We start from the raw sequence: 16531 nt of genomic DNA, 5'->3' as shown, positions 1-16531 counted from the left end.
GTCTTCTTTTTGCTCTCTAAAAGTAAAAAAAAGAAAAAGTAATAATAATCCCCAATTATGGATTATTATATTTTTTTATTTCCTTTGGCTTTAAAGAATTAAAAGAAAAAACCTGCATCACGTACTGGAGGTAAGAAGTCTGCCAAAAGTGAGCATTTATGAGGCCTAAATAAAAGACTGATTTGCAGTATTGAAGGATCCAGTGTTTTTCAAGCTTGTAAGTCAGTATATCCCTGACTCTGTTGCTTCTGTTTTTAAGTCAATCTTTTCAATGCAGCTGTCTTACCTTGCCACATAATGGTTCATGCTTCACTTACACTTCAGATGAGTAATTGTAACCTGAAGTGTCTTGTTAGCCTTCAACACTGCCTCCCTCCCCATGATGTTGTACTGGGCTGTAAGCTGTGGCTAAACAGATCAAATTCAGACATTGACTGTTGTGTTGCTGACAGTCTGCTTTGTTCCTCAGCCATTGTAAACAATGTGTTGCAGGTGAAATGCGAGACATGACAGGAATACATATAGAGTTAGACACAGAAGCACTTTCACAACTGCAGTTATTTGTTGCTAACAAAATTAAAGAAAATAACAGTAATTGCTGTTTTACTGTGGTTTAAATAAGGAGACAGTACAGAAGTAGATACCTGTCATGTTAGAATATGGACAGAAAGGTCCGGTGAGATGTGTTTTACCTTTAAAAACAAAAGACCTGATAAAAGAGACCCTCTGCAAGAAAACACAGTGTAGAAAAACAGAAAAAATGGTACAGATGCTAACATAGGAAGTCTCTATTTTAGAAACCCTTTATATACTTTTTCTGGTATTGCATTTCTAAACAGTTCATAATAGTCACTTAATCCCTGAGTATCTTTGATGTGTCTCATATGGGACCAGAGAGACCTCTTATTTAAGGAGGATAAATGTGTTTTTTTGAAGAGTGGAGTAATAAGCAAATACAACAGACTCAGTCTCAGACAGAAGAGCCTATTAGTGTCTGAAATTGGAATTTGTTCCTGGAAACTGCAGGGTCCTTTCAACTTCTAAAACCTGACTGTTGCTCCAGGCGGCTCCACATCACTGCCTCCTCTCATTTTACCTCCTCTGTTTCTTTCCCTCTGTGCTTATCTCTCTCTTTCTTCGGCCTTATGGACTTTTTTTTGTTTTCTTTTTATGTGTTTTCTTGTTTTGTTCTGAACTTCAACTTCAGTGTTTTTCACTTTACTGAAACACCCTCCTAGGGAGTATATTGTGTTTGTACAGTTTAGAATTGGGCTTAATGCTATTGGAGGATATTGCCTGGTACCCATTTTGGTCACTTGATGGATTGGTTGTGCTATGTTGAGGTGCAAGTTGACTTTGGTCTATTGTTTTATGTTGCATTTTGAAAACCTTGTGACAGGGCGTTGTTGCAGTTGCCACAAGTCTTTAAATTCAACGTTTTACATTCAGATAGTTTCCCCATAAACTCCAGTTCATCAACACCACGTAAAACCACACAGCATTTTGTCCAGGAAGTATTTCTTGATGAGGTCTTCAGGTTGAGTGCTGATTTTTAAACACTGGGAGACAAGGGGAATGCAAACTGAAGTCTGGAAGTGGCATGCCAGATAATAAAAAAAAGGCAGCTTTAACTCAGATGGTGGAGCAGGTGGATCAGTAGTTTGATCCCTATCTTGTTCTGTCCACAGTGTCTGCCAGAGGGGGAGCGCCAAACTTAAAATGTTGGTCTTTCTCCAAATCATTGACAGCCTCTACTTGTTCACATACAGTATTTACTGTATTGTGTAGTAGATTTTTTAATTTCACTTCATTCAATGGTTCACTTTTCTTTTACTTGTTCGTCCTGATCCATTTGGGAAGACTTTTCCATTGTATTTTGGTGGATTCTTGTTTTAATACCAGCCCAAAAACTCCATGCCAACCAAGACAACAATAAAAATGTATAATGTATAAAATATTTAAGATCTATTTTTTCCATATTGTGTTTCTGCGTTTGAAGTTTGGCCTGAGTCGTGTTTTCTCCTGAGACCTTACCACTTTGAGAAGACAAGGGCCCGAAATATTGGTTTACAGTCTAAAAGCAGACTGTCTTCAAAGGAAATTAGCTCATTTCACTGCATTTTAAATTGAAAATTACATTTTAATACAGTAATTATGCTGGTAAAACCACTAGAAAAGGTGCCAAGAAGGATTGATATACATTATATATCAGGCTCAACCCTTTTTCTGCCCCTATTCAATGTCCATGTCTTTCTTATCAAGCCCCACCATGGTGGTCTGAAAAATCCAAACCACATGAACTTGAAGAAAAATCCATATCAATTTATAAATATCATATGTATACAGATGAATAACAGGAGCTGTAATCAGTACATTGTGTTATTATAGGATTATCAGTGATTAAAAGGATATTTATCAGGCAATTCTTATTTGAGTGTTAAAAGTATGATGGAAATATGTTAATTTAGAATAGTAGGGTACTGCAGCTGTGCCACCAATACTGAGACACGTGTACTGTAATGTACAGTCGGTCCACTTGCTTTACAAGACTCATGCCCACCTTGAGGTAAATGTACTGGGCCTTTGTTGCTGTCTTCTTATCCCACTAATGGTCCCCAGGCCTCTGCTGCCTGATCACATTTCACTGATGTGACAAAACATTAGGACACACTCAGATGCACACACACACAGAAAAAGACATAGCCAACTGCTTTACTCAAAGCACTTTTTAGTATATTTATTCCCTACTTGTAGTCTTATCGGTTGGTAGGTTTCACGGCATGTACAGTATAAGGGCTAGCTGGACTCTTGTAAAAAGTACAAAGTAGTCTATAAGTGCAGAGGACTGCTGCTGAGATTAGTTCCATTTCTAAGTTAATTTAGTGTCTGTAGGAGATAGTGACATCCCCCTCTGTTGCTGCACTCCCAAGCCAAACTGACTGTCCAGACAGACAACTCCCGAGGAGATTAACTACATCAGGTAATCTGCTGAGAGTCTCAGGAGTCAAATGTCCTGAATTGACACCCCCTTTAACAAGGTCTGTGCTGTGTGAGTAGAATAGGATCTGTGGTCCATGAGAACATTCAATCTTTTACACCAATAATATCCTCCACACAGAAGCAGGCATAGCTTGCAGGCACAGCTCTGAGACACACTGGTGGACTGACAGGGTCTGCAGTTTGCTGGTCAAGGCCAGTGCCAAAAGCAGAGCTGTCTTCAACAGGGACATATTCTTATGGACTTTCTCAAAAGAATATTGACAGAGGGTGTCTGAGACCAGCAGGTCAGATCCCAGAGCAGTTACCAGTGGGTTAGAGAATACTGATATGGCCCTTGCATGGAACAGCACAACAAAGGGTGTAGACCCACTGTGTCGCTACTGATAAAATTCATACGACAGGCTGATCTGGCTGTCCCCTCCTTTGTCATGTCCTGCAGGAAGAGCAACATATCAGAACAATAATTTGCCTACTTTAATTATAAACAAACCATTCAGTGCATTCAGGCAGGCTTGAATACACTGAATGGTTTCCATCATGCTGGGGGGCAGGCTGGCAGCATTCAGATTCAGCCTTAGTCCCTAGCCAGACCCAGAGGGTTTTCCACTCTGAGTGAGTGTGCCTTGAATACAAACTCCCTGTGTAACAGGAGCTGTCACAGGTTTCCCAACAGGAGCTGGACTACCTCCAACACAATCATAAACTGTACTTTGTCACTCTGGCTGTGCTGGGGGAGACCAGGCACCAAGCATTTGTTTTTTTTTTTGTTTTTGAGGAAAAGTTATCCACAGTGGCCTGTACATACTGTATCTCTGCCAAACCTGGCTGACAGCCTGTGGGTTCAGAGGATTTTCCCTGGACAGGAGGTCTGCCCCCATGTTCGTGGCTCCTGGGACTTGTGCTGTGTGCACTGACAGGGGATGTGCACAGCTCCACACTCTTAACCTGTGTGCCAGCTCATCAGGGAGGGTGATATAAGCTACCAGGGTGATGTAACCTGCCGCTGGGACTCATTATTTTCGGATTTTCATTTCATTACAAATCTGGGAATTTATATGTATTATTATCAAATTAAAATGTGTGATAATTAAATGAAAAAAATACTTTAAAATACATTTTACATCACCAACACCCCCAGTATCACAGTCGCAGTATCACTGTTTGCTTTTGAAATTACTTAGAACGACTCTGCTGACTCAGCAGCTCATTTGTGTTTTCCCCACATTTTTCTGTTATTATAAGCATATTCTAAGCTGTGCTTGTCACACATGGACCTTGTTTACTGTGTTACTTGTTTACTGCTATGAAAAGTGTCTTCATGTGCCAAGAAATAACGTGGTTATGAAGTGTGAAGCCATAGAAACCAAGTCAGTTTTAAAAATATCTGATACCCTACATGTTCTTAAGCATGGAATCTGAATTCACCACCAGTTCATCTCCACCGGCAATGCCCACCCAGAAAGAGAGCATTTCTATTGCATTCAATTCTGAAATCCTGCATGGTTTCAGAGCCATCTGGTCAACTACTGTGCTACTGTGTGACCAGTTGTCTGGATTTATGACAGAGGGAGCACAGGCAGAATGAGCATGCTGGAGCTGTATTTTTTCCCAGAAACTGCCAAGCCATAGATTTGGATGCACAGCTCCCCTTTGTTTCAGAATCCAGCGTTAGGATGAAAGCAGTTTTGCATGCTGCAGTGAGCTCGCTCTCCATAAGTCATCATAACTGACAAATATTCCCTGAGGGGAGATTTATTATTCATTAATAATTCCTATTAGTTGTGCCTTTCTTGTACTACTGTGCATTACATCCACATAGCTATTTCATACCACATAACTGAGGCATTGCAAATTCATTTCAGTTACCTAAATAATTGCACTAAGCTTTTACTGACAAAACTATTATTTTCTCAGAGTGGTACATTCCATGGCTGATTTGCTCTTTCAGTTCTTTCACTTTTCTCAGGATGTACTGAAGGACCCAAGTCATTAAACTCTGCTTCATGAGAGAAACTGAGACAACTGTTCTTTTTAGTGAGCTACTGTAAATTAATTAGACAAGCTGTGGAGAAAGATTAGAAGACGTGACTTTGAGCAAATGCACAAAGCAAGGGAATTACTTGCAACAAACAGGATTAATCTGATCTGAGCAGAAAAGATAATGAGCTTGATTATGTTCATTTGCTTGTTACTGATGGTCTCTATTGGGTTAGTTTTTGTTTTTTAAGGAGTTTTTGTTGGGTAAACAATGTCCATAGGCTGCAATGTATATGTATTCTGTGGTGTCTGTCCCTCTTTGCCTTGTGCTTCCTTTCCCTCTGTCTTTGATGTTTTGTAGCCAGTCTTTAATGTCTCGGCGGGCGTCTAAATGAGCACATTTTTCATCCTAACTGCACCAAGTTGGATCCAACTGTCTGCGATGAACTTTGATGCTTCATTAATCGTCTTTTGCAGATCTGTTTCATCTCTGCGCGTCACATCTTCACATTCATCTCAACCAATAGGTGACGAATACGGGTCATATACATGTAAAGATGATAAGATGACAGCGCCCTCAGATGAATCATCACTCTATTTGCAAAATGTGACATTTTTATCTATATCTTGGCCTATAGTATACATCAGCTCTATCTGTTTAGAGACCGAATCCAACCGTAGGAAAGCGCAGAGGTTGTTATTGAAATGCAGGGAGGTGAAATCAATGTGACATTTTAGTTTGACATGGTCTCACCAAAGAGTCTGGCTCTTCATTTTACTGCCCACGTACTCATGCATCAGCCCTGTGCTCCTCTTATGTCTCCTCTCTCTCTCAAAGTGTCATGTCCTCTTCCTTTCTGTGCCTCTGCAGTACACACACATCTTTCTCCCAAGGACTTCGGCTAAGTGATTCACTGAGTAGATGTAACCTCATCTGCTTTTCCCTTGAGTTCTTTTACATATTCAAGCAACCATAAATATACCTTGTGCCCCTCTGTGTCTTCATCCTTCAACGTCTCTTTGTCTTTTGCCTTTTCACTCTCTTTCTAAAACATCAATCTCCCAAGGTCACAAACAAAGTAGTTTGGTGAGCTGTGTGTGTTTTAAATCAAACGTATTATTCAGAGATGAGCTGTCTCCTTGCTGTCTTGCATGTTTTTGTTGAGGTTCTTTGCTCTGTGCTTATGTATATAAAGAGTTTAAGCTTTAAAGGAGCTATTTGTGAGTTATACTGTCACTACATAGCCAAAGTTAGCATTAACTGAAAAGAATAGGAAACCCTGCCAGTCTAATCCTGTTAGGAAAGTTTCCCTGAGATACTATTAGTCCAAGGAGAAGACAGTCTTCATCCTTGAAGCCTTTTCTTTTGAAAAGTTGAAATACCTCATTTAAAGCATACTGTAAATTCTACATTTATGTAGCACGTGAATCAATTATATAACCACACATTGTTCTGTCAGGTTCTTAGAAGTGGTTGAAATAATTTTCCCTGGCATGTTTTATGAGCGCTTCATTGTCTGTGACCATAATGGCTTCTTAACACGTGACTCTATCCATGGTCTGTTTCTGTAGTAAAGACATTGGGGAACTATTTTACCTTCTTTTACTGCATCATGAACTTGTTTCATCTGTGGCAAGAAAACACTTTATATAAGTCATTTGAAACTCAGAAAACTTGGTATACATAGCCATAAAAATACTCGCTAGTCTAGCAACATTAAACCTACTATTATTACTCTCTTTATTCAAAAAGAATATTTAGTCCTTCAATATACAATGACCCCCACTTTTTGAAATTTTATTTGCAGACATTTTCAGTTCTGTTCTTGTTGACAGAAATGAGTTTGGTATTGATCTTCTCATCTAACTCTTACTCAGTGATAATGTTACATGTTAAGACACATTCCTGTATAAAGCAAGTGGGTTAATAAAAGACTCCAGGCCACCATTGTCTAGGAAATTTGGAAACTGATGACATTTAGAAAAGATGAGCAGATATATTCCAAAAATTAGCATTCAGACTATAAGTATTACCTTTGTGCTTACCTGACAGTGGTTTGAATTTTACATATTCAATTTTATATCTCATATTGTGAGAAAAGTAAAGTTCTGCTGTCTGCCTGATAATTGCCCTTTGTGCTGAGGACATAGTTCAGCTCTGCTTTTTATAGAGACAGAACTTTGCCCTCGGTCATAATGTCCCATTTGTCCCTCATTAGATCCTAATGGCATTTGACATTTCAATCTTCGTGAGTTGAAAAAATATAGATACGTACGCTGCAGTTCATGCCCTCCTAAAGTTTCAGTTTTCTCAACTTATTCAGACACTTACTTTTCTGTCTGTTCACAAACAGTAATCTACTGTTAACAGAAATACCTGGTGCAGGTTGAGCTTTGCTTGAGACTTTATTTAAGGCAGATTTTGCTCTGTTTTCGTGTAGTCATTTCATAGTCTGTGACTCAGCAATTGTTGCGTACACTACAGAGGAGAGGAAACATCTCCACAACATAAAATGTATGACTGAGTTAATAAACATGGTGCACAATTGAAGCATGCCTTATTGCATATGTTATTATAATTCCAATCTTGGGAACATAATTGAAGCAGATTGTTTTGTTTAAGTAATTTTTCCTAGAATAGTCCACACAAAAAAATGGCTGACTTAAAGAGAATGCAGGAAAACATCCAGGTTAATGCTTCAAAGCTCTGAGAGGCAGGAGAGATAATACTGGTGAATGTACACACATGTATATAAATTGAAGTGTAGTTGTGTTTAATTTGCTGCATGATGTTAAAGAATCTTTAATGCATGAGGATTACTTATATAGGGGTGTTAGTGTTGCCTCACCTGTTCAATTACATTAATTACACAGGATTATTATACACATACTGTGCGGTTTTTTGAAGCCCATTTCATAAATCTATTGCCTATATTGTAACTTAAATGATTCGTACCGCTGAGACTTTGTTTAATCCAGACGCTGTGAGCATTTTGTGCTCCTTATCTGCATCTTTAGTCTTGTATTGAATTTTTCAAACACTCCGTTGTGCCTAGACATACTGTTGTGAGCGTGTGTGAGCCTCATGGCAGCATAACTCGAGAATGAGTCTGACCTCTAGTCGATGCAGTTATGTAGATGCAGGCATTTAGCCTCAGGCGTTCATCAGGACTTTTGCAAGCAGGATTCAAGCATGGTCACACTTGGCTGAGGATGAGCAGAGACGACACAAGCACAGGATGTTTCAGGCATAACCTTGTTAAGTTGTGAATACAGAAATTCATTAAAATATCGCTCTGCTGAATCCAACAATAAACCTAACATGACAGAACTACATGGGAAATGCAAATGACCACATATTACAGTACACCTATCGCCATTACAGCGTGACTTTATGCAGTGTTATTTCTGTTCATGCACATGTGCACAGTATAGCTCCTGACATTAAATGGCATACGGCTGCAGCTGAATACTACATATGCCATATAGAAATGTTAAACCATCATAAATGACATTAGTTACACTCAAACTACAGTTTAAAGACACAGAAACAAATACAGTTCCCTTGGAAACTTATTATACTTGTAGTTCTAGACCTACACGCCACTGCTGCTGCTGCAACCTCTACATTAAAGAAAAATTCAATATATTATTCCAGCCAAGGATATGCATACATATATGCGCACACATACGGGCAAACTTTCTTTTACTCTAACCTGAAGGACAGAAAGAGTTAGACAAAAGTCAGCACAGAAGTTTGACATCAGAGCGAAACTATGCTCGCGGCATGCTGGACATTGTAGTGACGTTGGGTTGACCTTCTGTCAAATGTTTTCTCTGCAGCCCTGCAGATAGACCTAATTTTGTCCTTTCAGTCAGCTGCACCAGTGTGTCATGCTGTTGGGGCAAAGAGTGAACCCGAGAGCTAAAGTAGCTGCAAAGGGAAGATCAAATAGTCAGATAGTGGTTTCTTAGAAGAGGAACTGGTCATTATTAACAGACCAGTCTTTTTTCATTTTTTTTTTTTTTTTTTACTTTGGCCTTATCAATTTTAAGAGGAGACACAAACAAGGGCACAAAAATAAAACAAGAGAACAGATCAGTTCACCTAAGGCAAGAGAAAATGGTGCTTTGCTCATGCTGATTACAGGTTTCCTGTAAGTACCAGGGTTAGCTTGCCAATTTTCACAGGAGGAGCAAATGTGTGTGTGTTATAACTGAAGTTCCCAGATACAAACACATATCTCTCAAATTGGCTTTCTCGGTTCCAGGGAAATACACAACAAGCTTGAAACCAGAGAATTATTACGAGTTCAATTCATCTTGCTGGGTTCAAGTACAGTAACATTTTGTCCAATATTTGACTAGTTTCTGGAATGTCTCATCATTAAATATGTTTTTTCCCCTGCTTATTTCTTTATAAAAATGTAAGCGAATGAAGTATTCCTGTTTTCCACTGTTTTCCTCATCCCCATCTCACAGCATTTACTTGACCTTTGTCCCTTATTACTACTTAAACTGTAGGAAGGAGATATCTGTTGCCAGGATTAGAAAAACAGTATTGTGGAAGTACATTACATTTACATTTATCTCTGATCACACGTCAGAGTATCAGTGCTCATTAGTTTTAATGATCAGAGGGGGACTCACTGTGTTGTCAGGAAAAAGCCAGATGTACATTGGTATGTAGAACCTCATCCAGAGAGTGTCAGCAGAACCACAGGACACCAATTATACACCTCACCATTGTATCTCTACACCTGTTGTCCCATTCTTCTCTGCACTGATTCAAACAAGTGAGCTTCCTGTGCCTATTATGAGCAGGTCTGCCAGGCTGTGTTATGCACAGATAGACAGAGAGAAGAGATGAAATGTGACAATAATAGATATATGGCTCCTTCAGTTAGATAGATGCTGAGTATGTAATTAGATGGAGGGGCATACAGCAAAAAGGTATAGGAGCACTACATCTCAAGAGGCATACAGGACATAAGGCTGACCAAAGCGAGGAACAAGCAGACAAGTGTGAGAGACAGGAAGTGACATAGGGTTATTTTTAGGCGACTGATGCGGTGAATATTGCAGTGTTGGTTTTGTTGGCCAGGGTTGCGCCGGGTCCACTTACTCCCAGGCACATACAGGGCATCCAGATCACAGCAGTGACTCACCGGTTACTGACTGGCACCTGAAACCAGCTCTGACCCCTGTTCAGAAAACACGCTGCCGCACTGTCACATCCCTTTACCTCTGCGACAGGCCACCGTGGAGGTGTCATTTGGGCCTCTGTAAGGAACTGACTGGGCCACAGTTTTACATGGGAGTGTGTGGGGGAGGAGGGGGGTGAATAAAAATGCCTTAAGAAATTTAAAGACATGATTACCAGCAATTATAAACTGCACAGTATCGAGAGCTATATTCTTTATTCATTGTAATTAAGGAATGCCAAATAAACAACTAAAAGTATTCTAATATTCAATAATATCAATTATTAGCTGCTTTTTGTAACTCCAAATTGTTTATGTCACGAGACAATGGAAGCCTGGGCACAGACATGTAAAAGCCCCCACCCCTTCCTCTACATTGGGGCAAAATACCCAGACTGAAAGAGACACAAAACCATTACAACCAACACAAACATGGTCACTTTGTGCCTCCCTGTAAACAAATCAAGTCAGCTTTATTTATATAGGCCAATATCACAAATTTACCACAAGGGAGTCATTGATAATTTAAGTTGAGCACAGGCTGATTGAGTAATTCCCTCCACTTTGAAGCTTTGAATGATGTCTTTATCTCTGAATTGTACCCAGACAGTACTAAGCATTATTATGCTCCAGGGCTACGAGGAAATCCCAGTGTCTCCATTTGAAAGAGCAGCAGTTTGCTCTGATTAAACAATTTGTGACAGTTTCAAGTTAAAGCAGATCAAAGGTGAAGCAAAACCTAAGCTGTCCATAAGGGGATGGACTTAAATTCATTTCAGTTTAATAGATTCCTTGCACTGGTGTCACAGTCATATCTGCAATACAGTGTAGTTTCTCTGCATAGTAACCTCTTACATTGTTCCCATGAGGAGAGCATAAAGGGTTATCCAGCAGTAGTACTGGAAATGACTTTATTTAATCACTGTTGAGGCAGATTTTGATGTCATGGTGCTGTGCTGATTATCAACAGCCTGTTGTAGTTTGTCAAATTGATAACCTTATAGCTTTGCATAGACATTTTATATTGAGCCTGCCCTTTTCTTACTTTTATCTTGCGTCTTTGTTTCTCTCTCCACATTTGGGAGAAAAAGGCAGGAAATGATGGAAAAGAGGTTTGTTTGCATTACAGTCTATGAATTACAATAAGAACACAAGAGCTCCCTCCACTTTATAATCCAGACAGATATCAACCATGGAAATTTAACAGTGATGCATGACAGCATCATCTTACAGGCATCTAAATGACTATCACGTAGGACTGTTGCAAACCAAATTACTGGGATATGCATGTATGACTGTTTTAGCTTTCATTGTTTCCATGAAAGAGATGACCTTCTCTGAATTCACAGGCTGTAAAGCTTTGGAGGGGTTGTCATTTTGGGTGGAAGTGGAGATTGACTAAATGGTCTCACCACATGCTCATAAGTTATAGTAGCTTATGAGTGGATCACACAATCTAAGATTTAAGAGTGACCTTCTGATCTCAGTTTTTAAGCCAGCACGGCTGAGAGGTCCAAAAAGTGTTCAGTAAATTTTGAACAAGCACATTCACATAACTACTGCTGAGAAAGACTGTGTGATATAATCAAAAGCTCCACAACAGCAACTAAATAGATGCCCATGGTGAGATTATCAACTACTGTTTCAATGATCAAGAGTGAGCTTTCAAGATCAGATAAATTCTGTGTGTTTTGACACGTGTTTCACTATAACGTAGAGCTGCTTTATCACAATCCCACTCAACTCAACATAGCGGCTCTCATGTAAAAACCATACATCTCCAAATTTCAAACTTTTCACTCAAGAATAATTTTCCATTTTGGATCAAAGGATATTTATACAACATTAACTTCCACTAGATGTCGCACCAGAGCACCAGCACTTCAGACCAAAACAAATGCTTTATCAGCCACACCTACAGCCTCTGTCCAGCCAACGGGAGGGATTTAAATTGCAAAGAATAGAGAAGCTCAGATTACAACACACACAAAGGATGTGACTTCATTATCTGCTATTATTCCTCTATAACTCTACATATAAAAGAACAGTTTGCTGCTATTAACGGGAAAAATCTTGCATATATAACCTTTAAGAACATTCCCAACTTGTAAACTGAATAAAGCTTTTAAAAACCTTTAGAATCATGTTCAAAAAACAGACCAGATTTTATTTAATCATGATGTTTTAGAGATACAAGGTTTTTGCAGAACATATGGAATAAACGTCTTGGAATTATCTCCATTAATGTATTGATTAATGAGGAGAGTTATTGTTGCCATTTAGCAATTTAATGACTTGTTAGCATTTAATCGAGATTTTCCAGCTACTTTCAAACATTGAACTAAATGCAGCTGGAATACACAAGATTTATTGACGCTATGAAATTTATAATAGGGCACTGACAACAGGCTCTGTTTGTTTATGACATCTGTAAAGACTAATGAGCCATCAAACTTGATCACATGCATTTGTATGTGTTGCTAATGAGTTCGGATTATTGGCGCTCTGATCCATAACTGTGATGCCGAATGATTCCTGCTGACAGCACTGATATATAGTAATCCATAAAACCTCTAAACAACCCAGTGCAGACATTTGCAGTGTAATCTTATGTACAATTAAGTCTTTCATGCATCACAGATGCTGGGGGTGTGCCTCCCATTGACAAGATTCAACACAATGTATAAAAGCTCACACATGCAAATAATCTCCCAGCACTGAGCTCACACTCCCAGACACTGATGATGATTCAGTGTTGCTCCAGAAGCCAGTCACCGTGTATTTACAGTGTGTATTTCCCTGCAACAGAGAGGTGCTGGACCAGGACAATTTTTAATGTCTTCTCTACTTTTCCCCTGTCCTGTCCTCACATTTTCTGCTTCATATCCTTGTATGTTGTTCTATCCCATCTGGTCCCATTTTGCATTGCCCTGTCTTATCCCTTTCCCTTCTGCCTCATACTGTCCCCAATTCCATCTCATCTCAACTTGTCCTGTTCAGCCCCATCTTGTACTGTCCTGCAGTGGCCTGCATTGTTTTGTCCTATACTGTCCCCTCCCTTCCTGTCTTGTCCTATTCCTTTCCATTCTATCCCATTCTGTCCTGTCCTGCACTGTTGTGTCCCATCCCTTTCCTTTCTGTCCTCTGCCCAGTGTTATTCCACTGTGTCTTAGACTAACTTGTCTTGCATTGCTCTTTCCCACTATTTTTGGTTCCATTTTGTCCAGTCCTGTCCTATCCGATCCCTTCCCTGTCCTGTCCTGTCCTGTCCTGTCCTGTTCTGTCCAGGCTTGTCCTCTCTTGTCCCATACTGCACTGGCCTTGCCTATCCCGTCTTGTCTAAAACATTCTGTCTTGGAGTGTCCCTTTCTACTGTCCAATGCTGTTCTGTCCTGGCCTGTACCTTCTCCTTTCCTTTTCTGTCCCATCTCGTCCCAGCCTGCACTGGCCTGTCCTACCCTGTCCCGTGCCCATCCTCTCCTGTCCTGTCCTCTCCTATCCTACCCTCCTCCTACTCAATTTTACGCTTTTCTGTTCTGTCCTGTAATGTCTCATCCTGTCTGGTCCCAGCACAGGATTCCCCACCACTGCAACTGCCAGCTCCACTCTCACTGTGGGTGCAACATGTGTTTGAACATGAAATGTGAAAATGTGATTCATGTTTGTCTGTCTGCAGCCACTGATGGGTCTTTGTGCCTAATTGTTTGTGTGTCTGAATCCAGCTGAGCCACCGCAGCAGATCAAAGGCTTATCGCCTTGTCAGGAACAGGTCCGTCCCATTCTCCTCAATCCACAGGGCTTGCAAAAATTCAATTAATAAGACAGTGGATGCAGAAATGTCCTGTTTGTACCATGACTCATCTCCTGTGATAACTGGGAGGGAAAGGCAGTGTTTTCTGAGGAACTTGCTAACTTTGCAGATGAGCGTTACGTCACAGAGACGGCATGAAAACTGGGTCAGGCCCATTGCACGATGCTCTGTTTTTTTTTAGTGCTATTATGAAATACACTCAACGGAGGAAAACGGTGTCAGAGGCTAACAGCAGTGGTGATGTAACCGCTGAAATCAAAGCAGTAAGTAGTTCTTCATTGAGGTCATGGTTGTTTGGACACTACATATCTAATACCAGGTACACAGCGCTGCATTTTGAGTTTTGTCCCCTCATGAGCAAGGGATTATAGCTCGGTGACACACCGCTGAGGGTCAGTCAAGTTTCTCTGACCCACGCAAAATCTCTCTCCTAGACTCTTCCTGTCTCTCTCACACACACACATATGTTATTGTACACCTATCTTTGTGGGGACCTGTCATAACTGTAATGCATTCCCTAGTCCGTTACCCTATCCCTAACTATTATCCATACCCCAATACCTAGTTCCACCCCTCACCGTAAAACCAAGTCTTAACCCTCAAGTAGCCACTTGCAGAGTCCAGTGCCCACAAAGATGTCAGACCCCACAAATACAGTAAAACTAACCCTCTCACACACACACGCACACACACACACAAACCCTCTCTCCATCTCTAAATCTCCCTCTGGGTAATCAGTCAGTGTGTATTTTTAAATCTGTCACTAATCTCTATTATTGGCATAACACACTGGACAAGGTTAGCTTTCATACTTTGGGTACTGCGACACAGATCAGCGCACAAACACACAAACACAGACAAATACCGTTCAAAATCTAAAGTGCAAATGTTGTTAGGGTGTTTGCACAGACCCTCACAACACCTTTTGAGTGGAAAATTGTGGGGATATTATGATGTCTTCAGCGTGATACACACAGATGACAAAATAGATGCCGCAGACGACATCCCTCTGGAGTTGGCAAGTTTATAATGGCTGTAAAATGGCAGGATTTGGTTCTGTGGAGGGGGGGGAACAGTAATCATCAAATGGTTTAAATGCTAAAAAAGGAAAGTGAAAAAATCAGTCTTAACAGTAGGCACCATGTTTGATGCAGCAGATGAATTGTGTTTACCAGTAATTGTGAAAACAGTGAATCTGTGTTTTGAGAAGTCATGTCTTTACCTTAACCTTAATTAAGAAAGTTATTTCTTTTTCAGCTGCCCAAAAAATGTATGCAGTTTTTTTTTTTTTTTTTTTTTTTTTTATCTAACTCCTCCCTGTTTCTTTTCCCTTTGTGTAGGAGACGCTGCAGTCCTTTGCCTTCCTGGTGTTTGTGGTGGTCTGCACTTTGGGATCAATCTACCTCTATTTTGTCCTCCCTGAAACCAAAAATAAAACATTCATGGACATCAGTCAGAGCTTTGCCAAGATCAACAAAATCCCCATTCCCGCCCCCACCCAAGAAATGGAGCTTGTTCTGTCCACGAAGACTGACGTGAATGGAAAAGTCCAAGATGTCATCAAGATGGAGAGTTCCTTCTAAGTGAGCAAACTACACTAACTGTGGAGAAACAGGGTTGAAATGTAGACTGAAAGTGTTCATTGTTTGTATATATTTATTTAATTGCTGTAATCAGTGAGATGACAATCCATGCTTTTTGACAGTTTCAGTACATTTATTATTATTTTGTATATGTTTTGTATGTTTGGAATATTTAGGAATATTACAGTATTTCAGTTTACAGCGACTATTTGTGTGTACCTCTTATTAAAATGAAACAAACCAATTAGATTCCATATTCTGTTTTCTTATCAGTACACAGTATGATAATATTGAATTATCATAAATTGCAGAAACTTGTTGATGAGATCATTCAACAGGTACGAAAGGGATGTGCTTTCATAAAGTACTGATGTAAAGGGATAGATTCTAACTACAATATTGAAACTTAAATCTGCATTAACTAATTAGTTGGCATTTGCTGTTTAATCAAAACCAGTAAAGTTGAAAACCAAGAAACTAAATCAATGAGCTGAAAGAAGCTAAAATGTTGAGGGGAACTGCAGAGTTTTGTGATACTCCACTATGGGTTTGTGAATGCAAGCAACCACTTTCACATTACATACGGTTTGGTCCATTATCAGTATAAAAATAATGATCACAGCAGCTTTAATGAGCAAATGGCAGCTGATAATACATCATGAACTGGACATGCTGTGACAGCATTTCTTCATCTTGGGGATATTTCATCTCTGTTGTTGTCCTAAAGCAGTTTCATAATGAGAGGGGGGTAGGCGTGTGTCTGAGGAGAGACATATTTTGCAGGATTATAACCCTAATGCTGATGTCTTGGTCAACTTCCTAATATAGCCAACAAGAGAGAGAACCCAGATAGCGTGGTAAAGCTGACTGGGACAGTCTTTTGGAGCCCCTCCAAATTTGAAAGGAGCCAAGGCTACTTCCCACCAGATGGCGGGAGCCAGCGGAGGAAGTGATCT

The 16531-nt window shown here is 39.9% G+C and overlaps 1 protein-coding gene across 3 annotated transcripts in view; it reads left to right on the top strand.

Moving 5' to 3' along the window:
• Positions 1–15819, top strand: part of slc2a9l2 (solute carrier family 2 member 9, like 2) — a 92290-nt gene extending 76471 nt beyond the window's left edge. For all 3 annotated transcript variants that reach the window (XM_018700286.2, XM_018700288.2, XM_018700289.2), the window contains exon 13: positions 15333–15819. In XM_018700286.2, coding sequence (XP_018555802.1) covers positions 15333–15575 — 243 coding nt within the window. In that variant the 3' untranslated portion in view covers positions 15576–15819. The remainder of the gene's footprint in view (positions 1–15332) is intronic.
• The last annotated feature ends 712 nt before the right edge of the window (positions 15820–16531 follow it).

Source organism: Lates calcarifer, linkage group LG12 (assembly GCF_001640805.2).
Source record: "Lates calcarifer isolate ASB-BC8 linkage group LG12, TLL_Latcal_v3, whole genome shotgun sequence".
Classification (NCBI taxonomy): Eukaryota; Metazoa; Chordata; class Actinopteri; family Centropomidae; genus Lates; species Lates calcarifer.
Note: the sequence above shows the minus strand (reverse complement) of the source record. Positions and strands in the feature narration are given on the sequence as shown.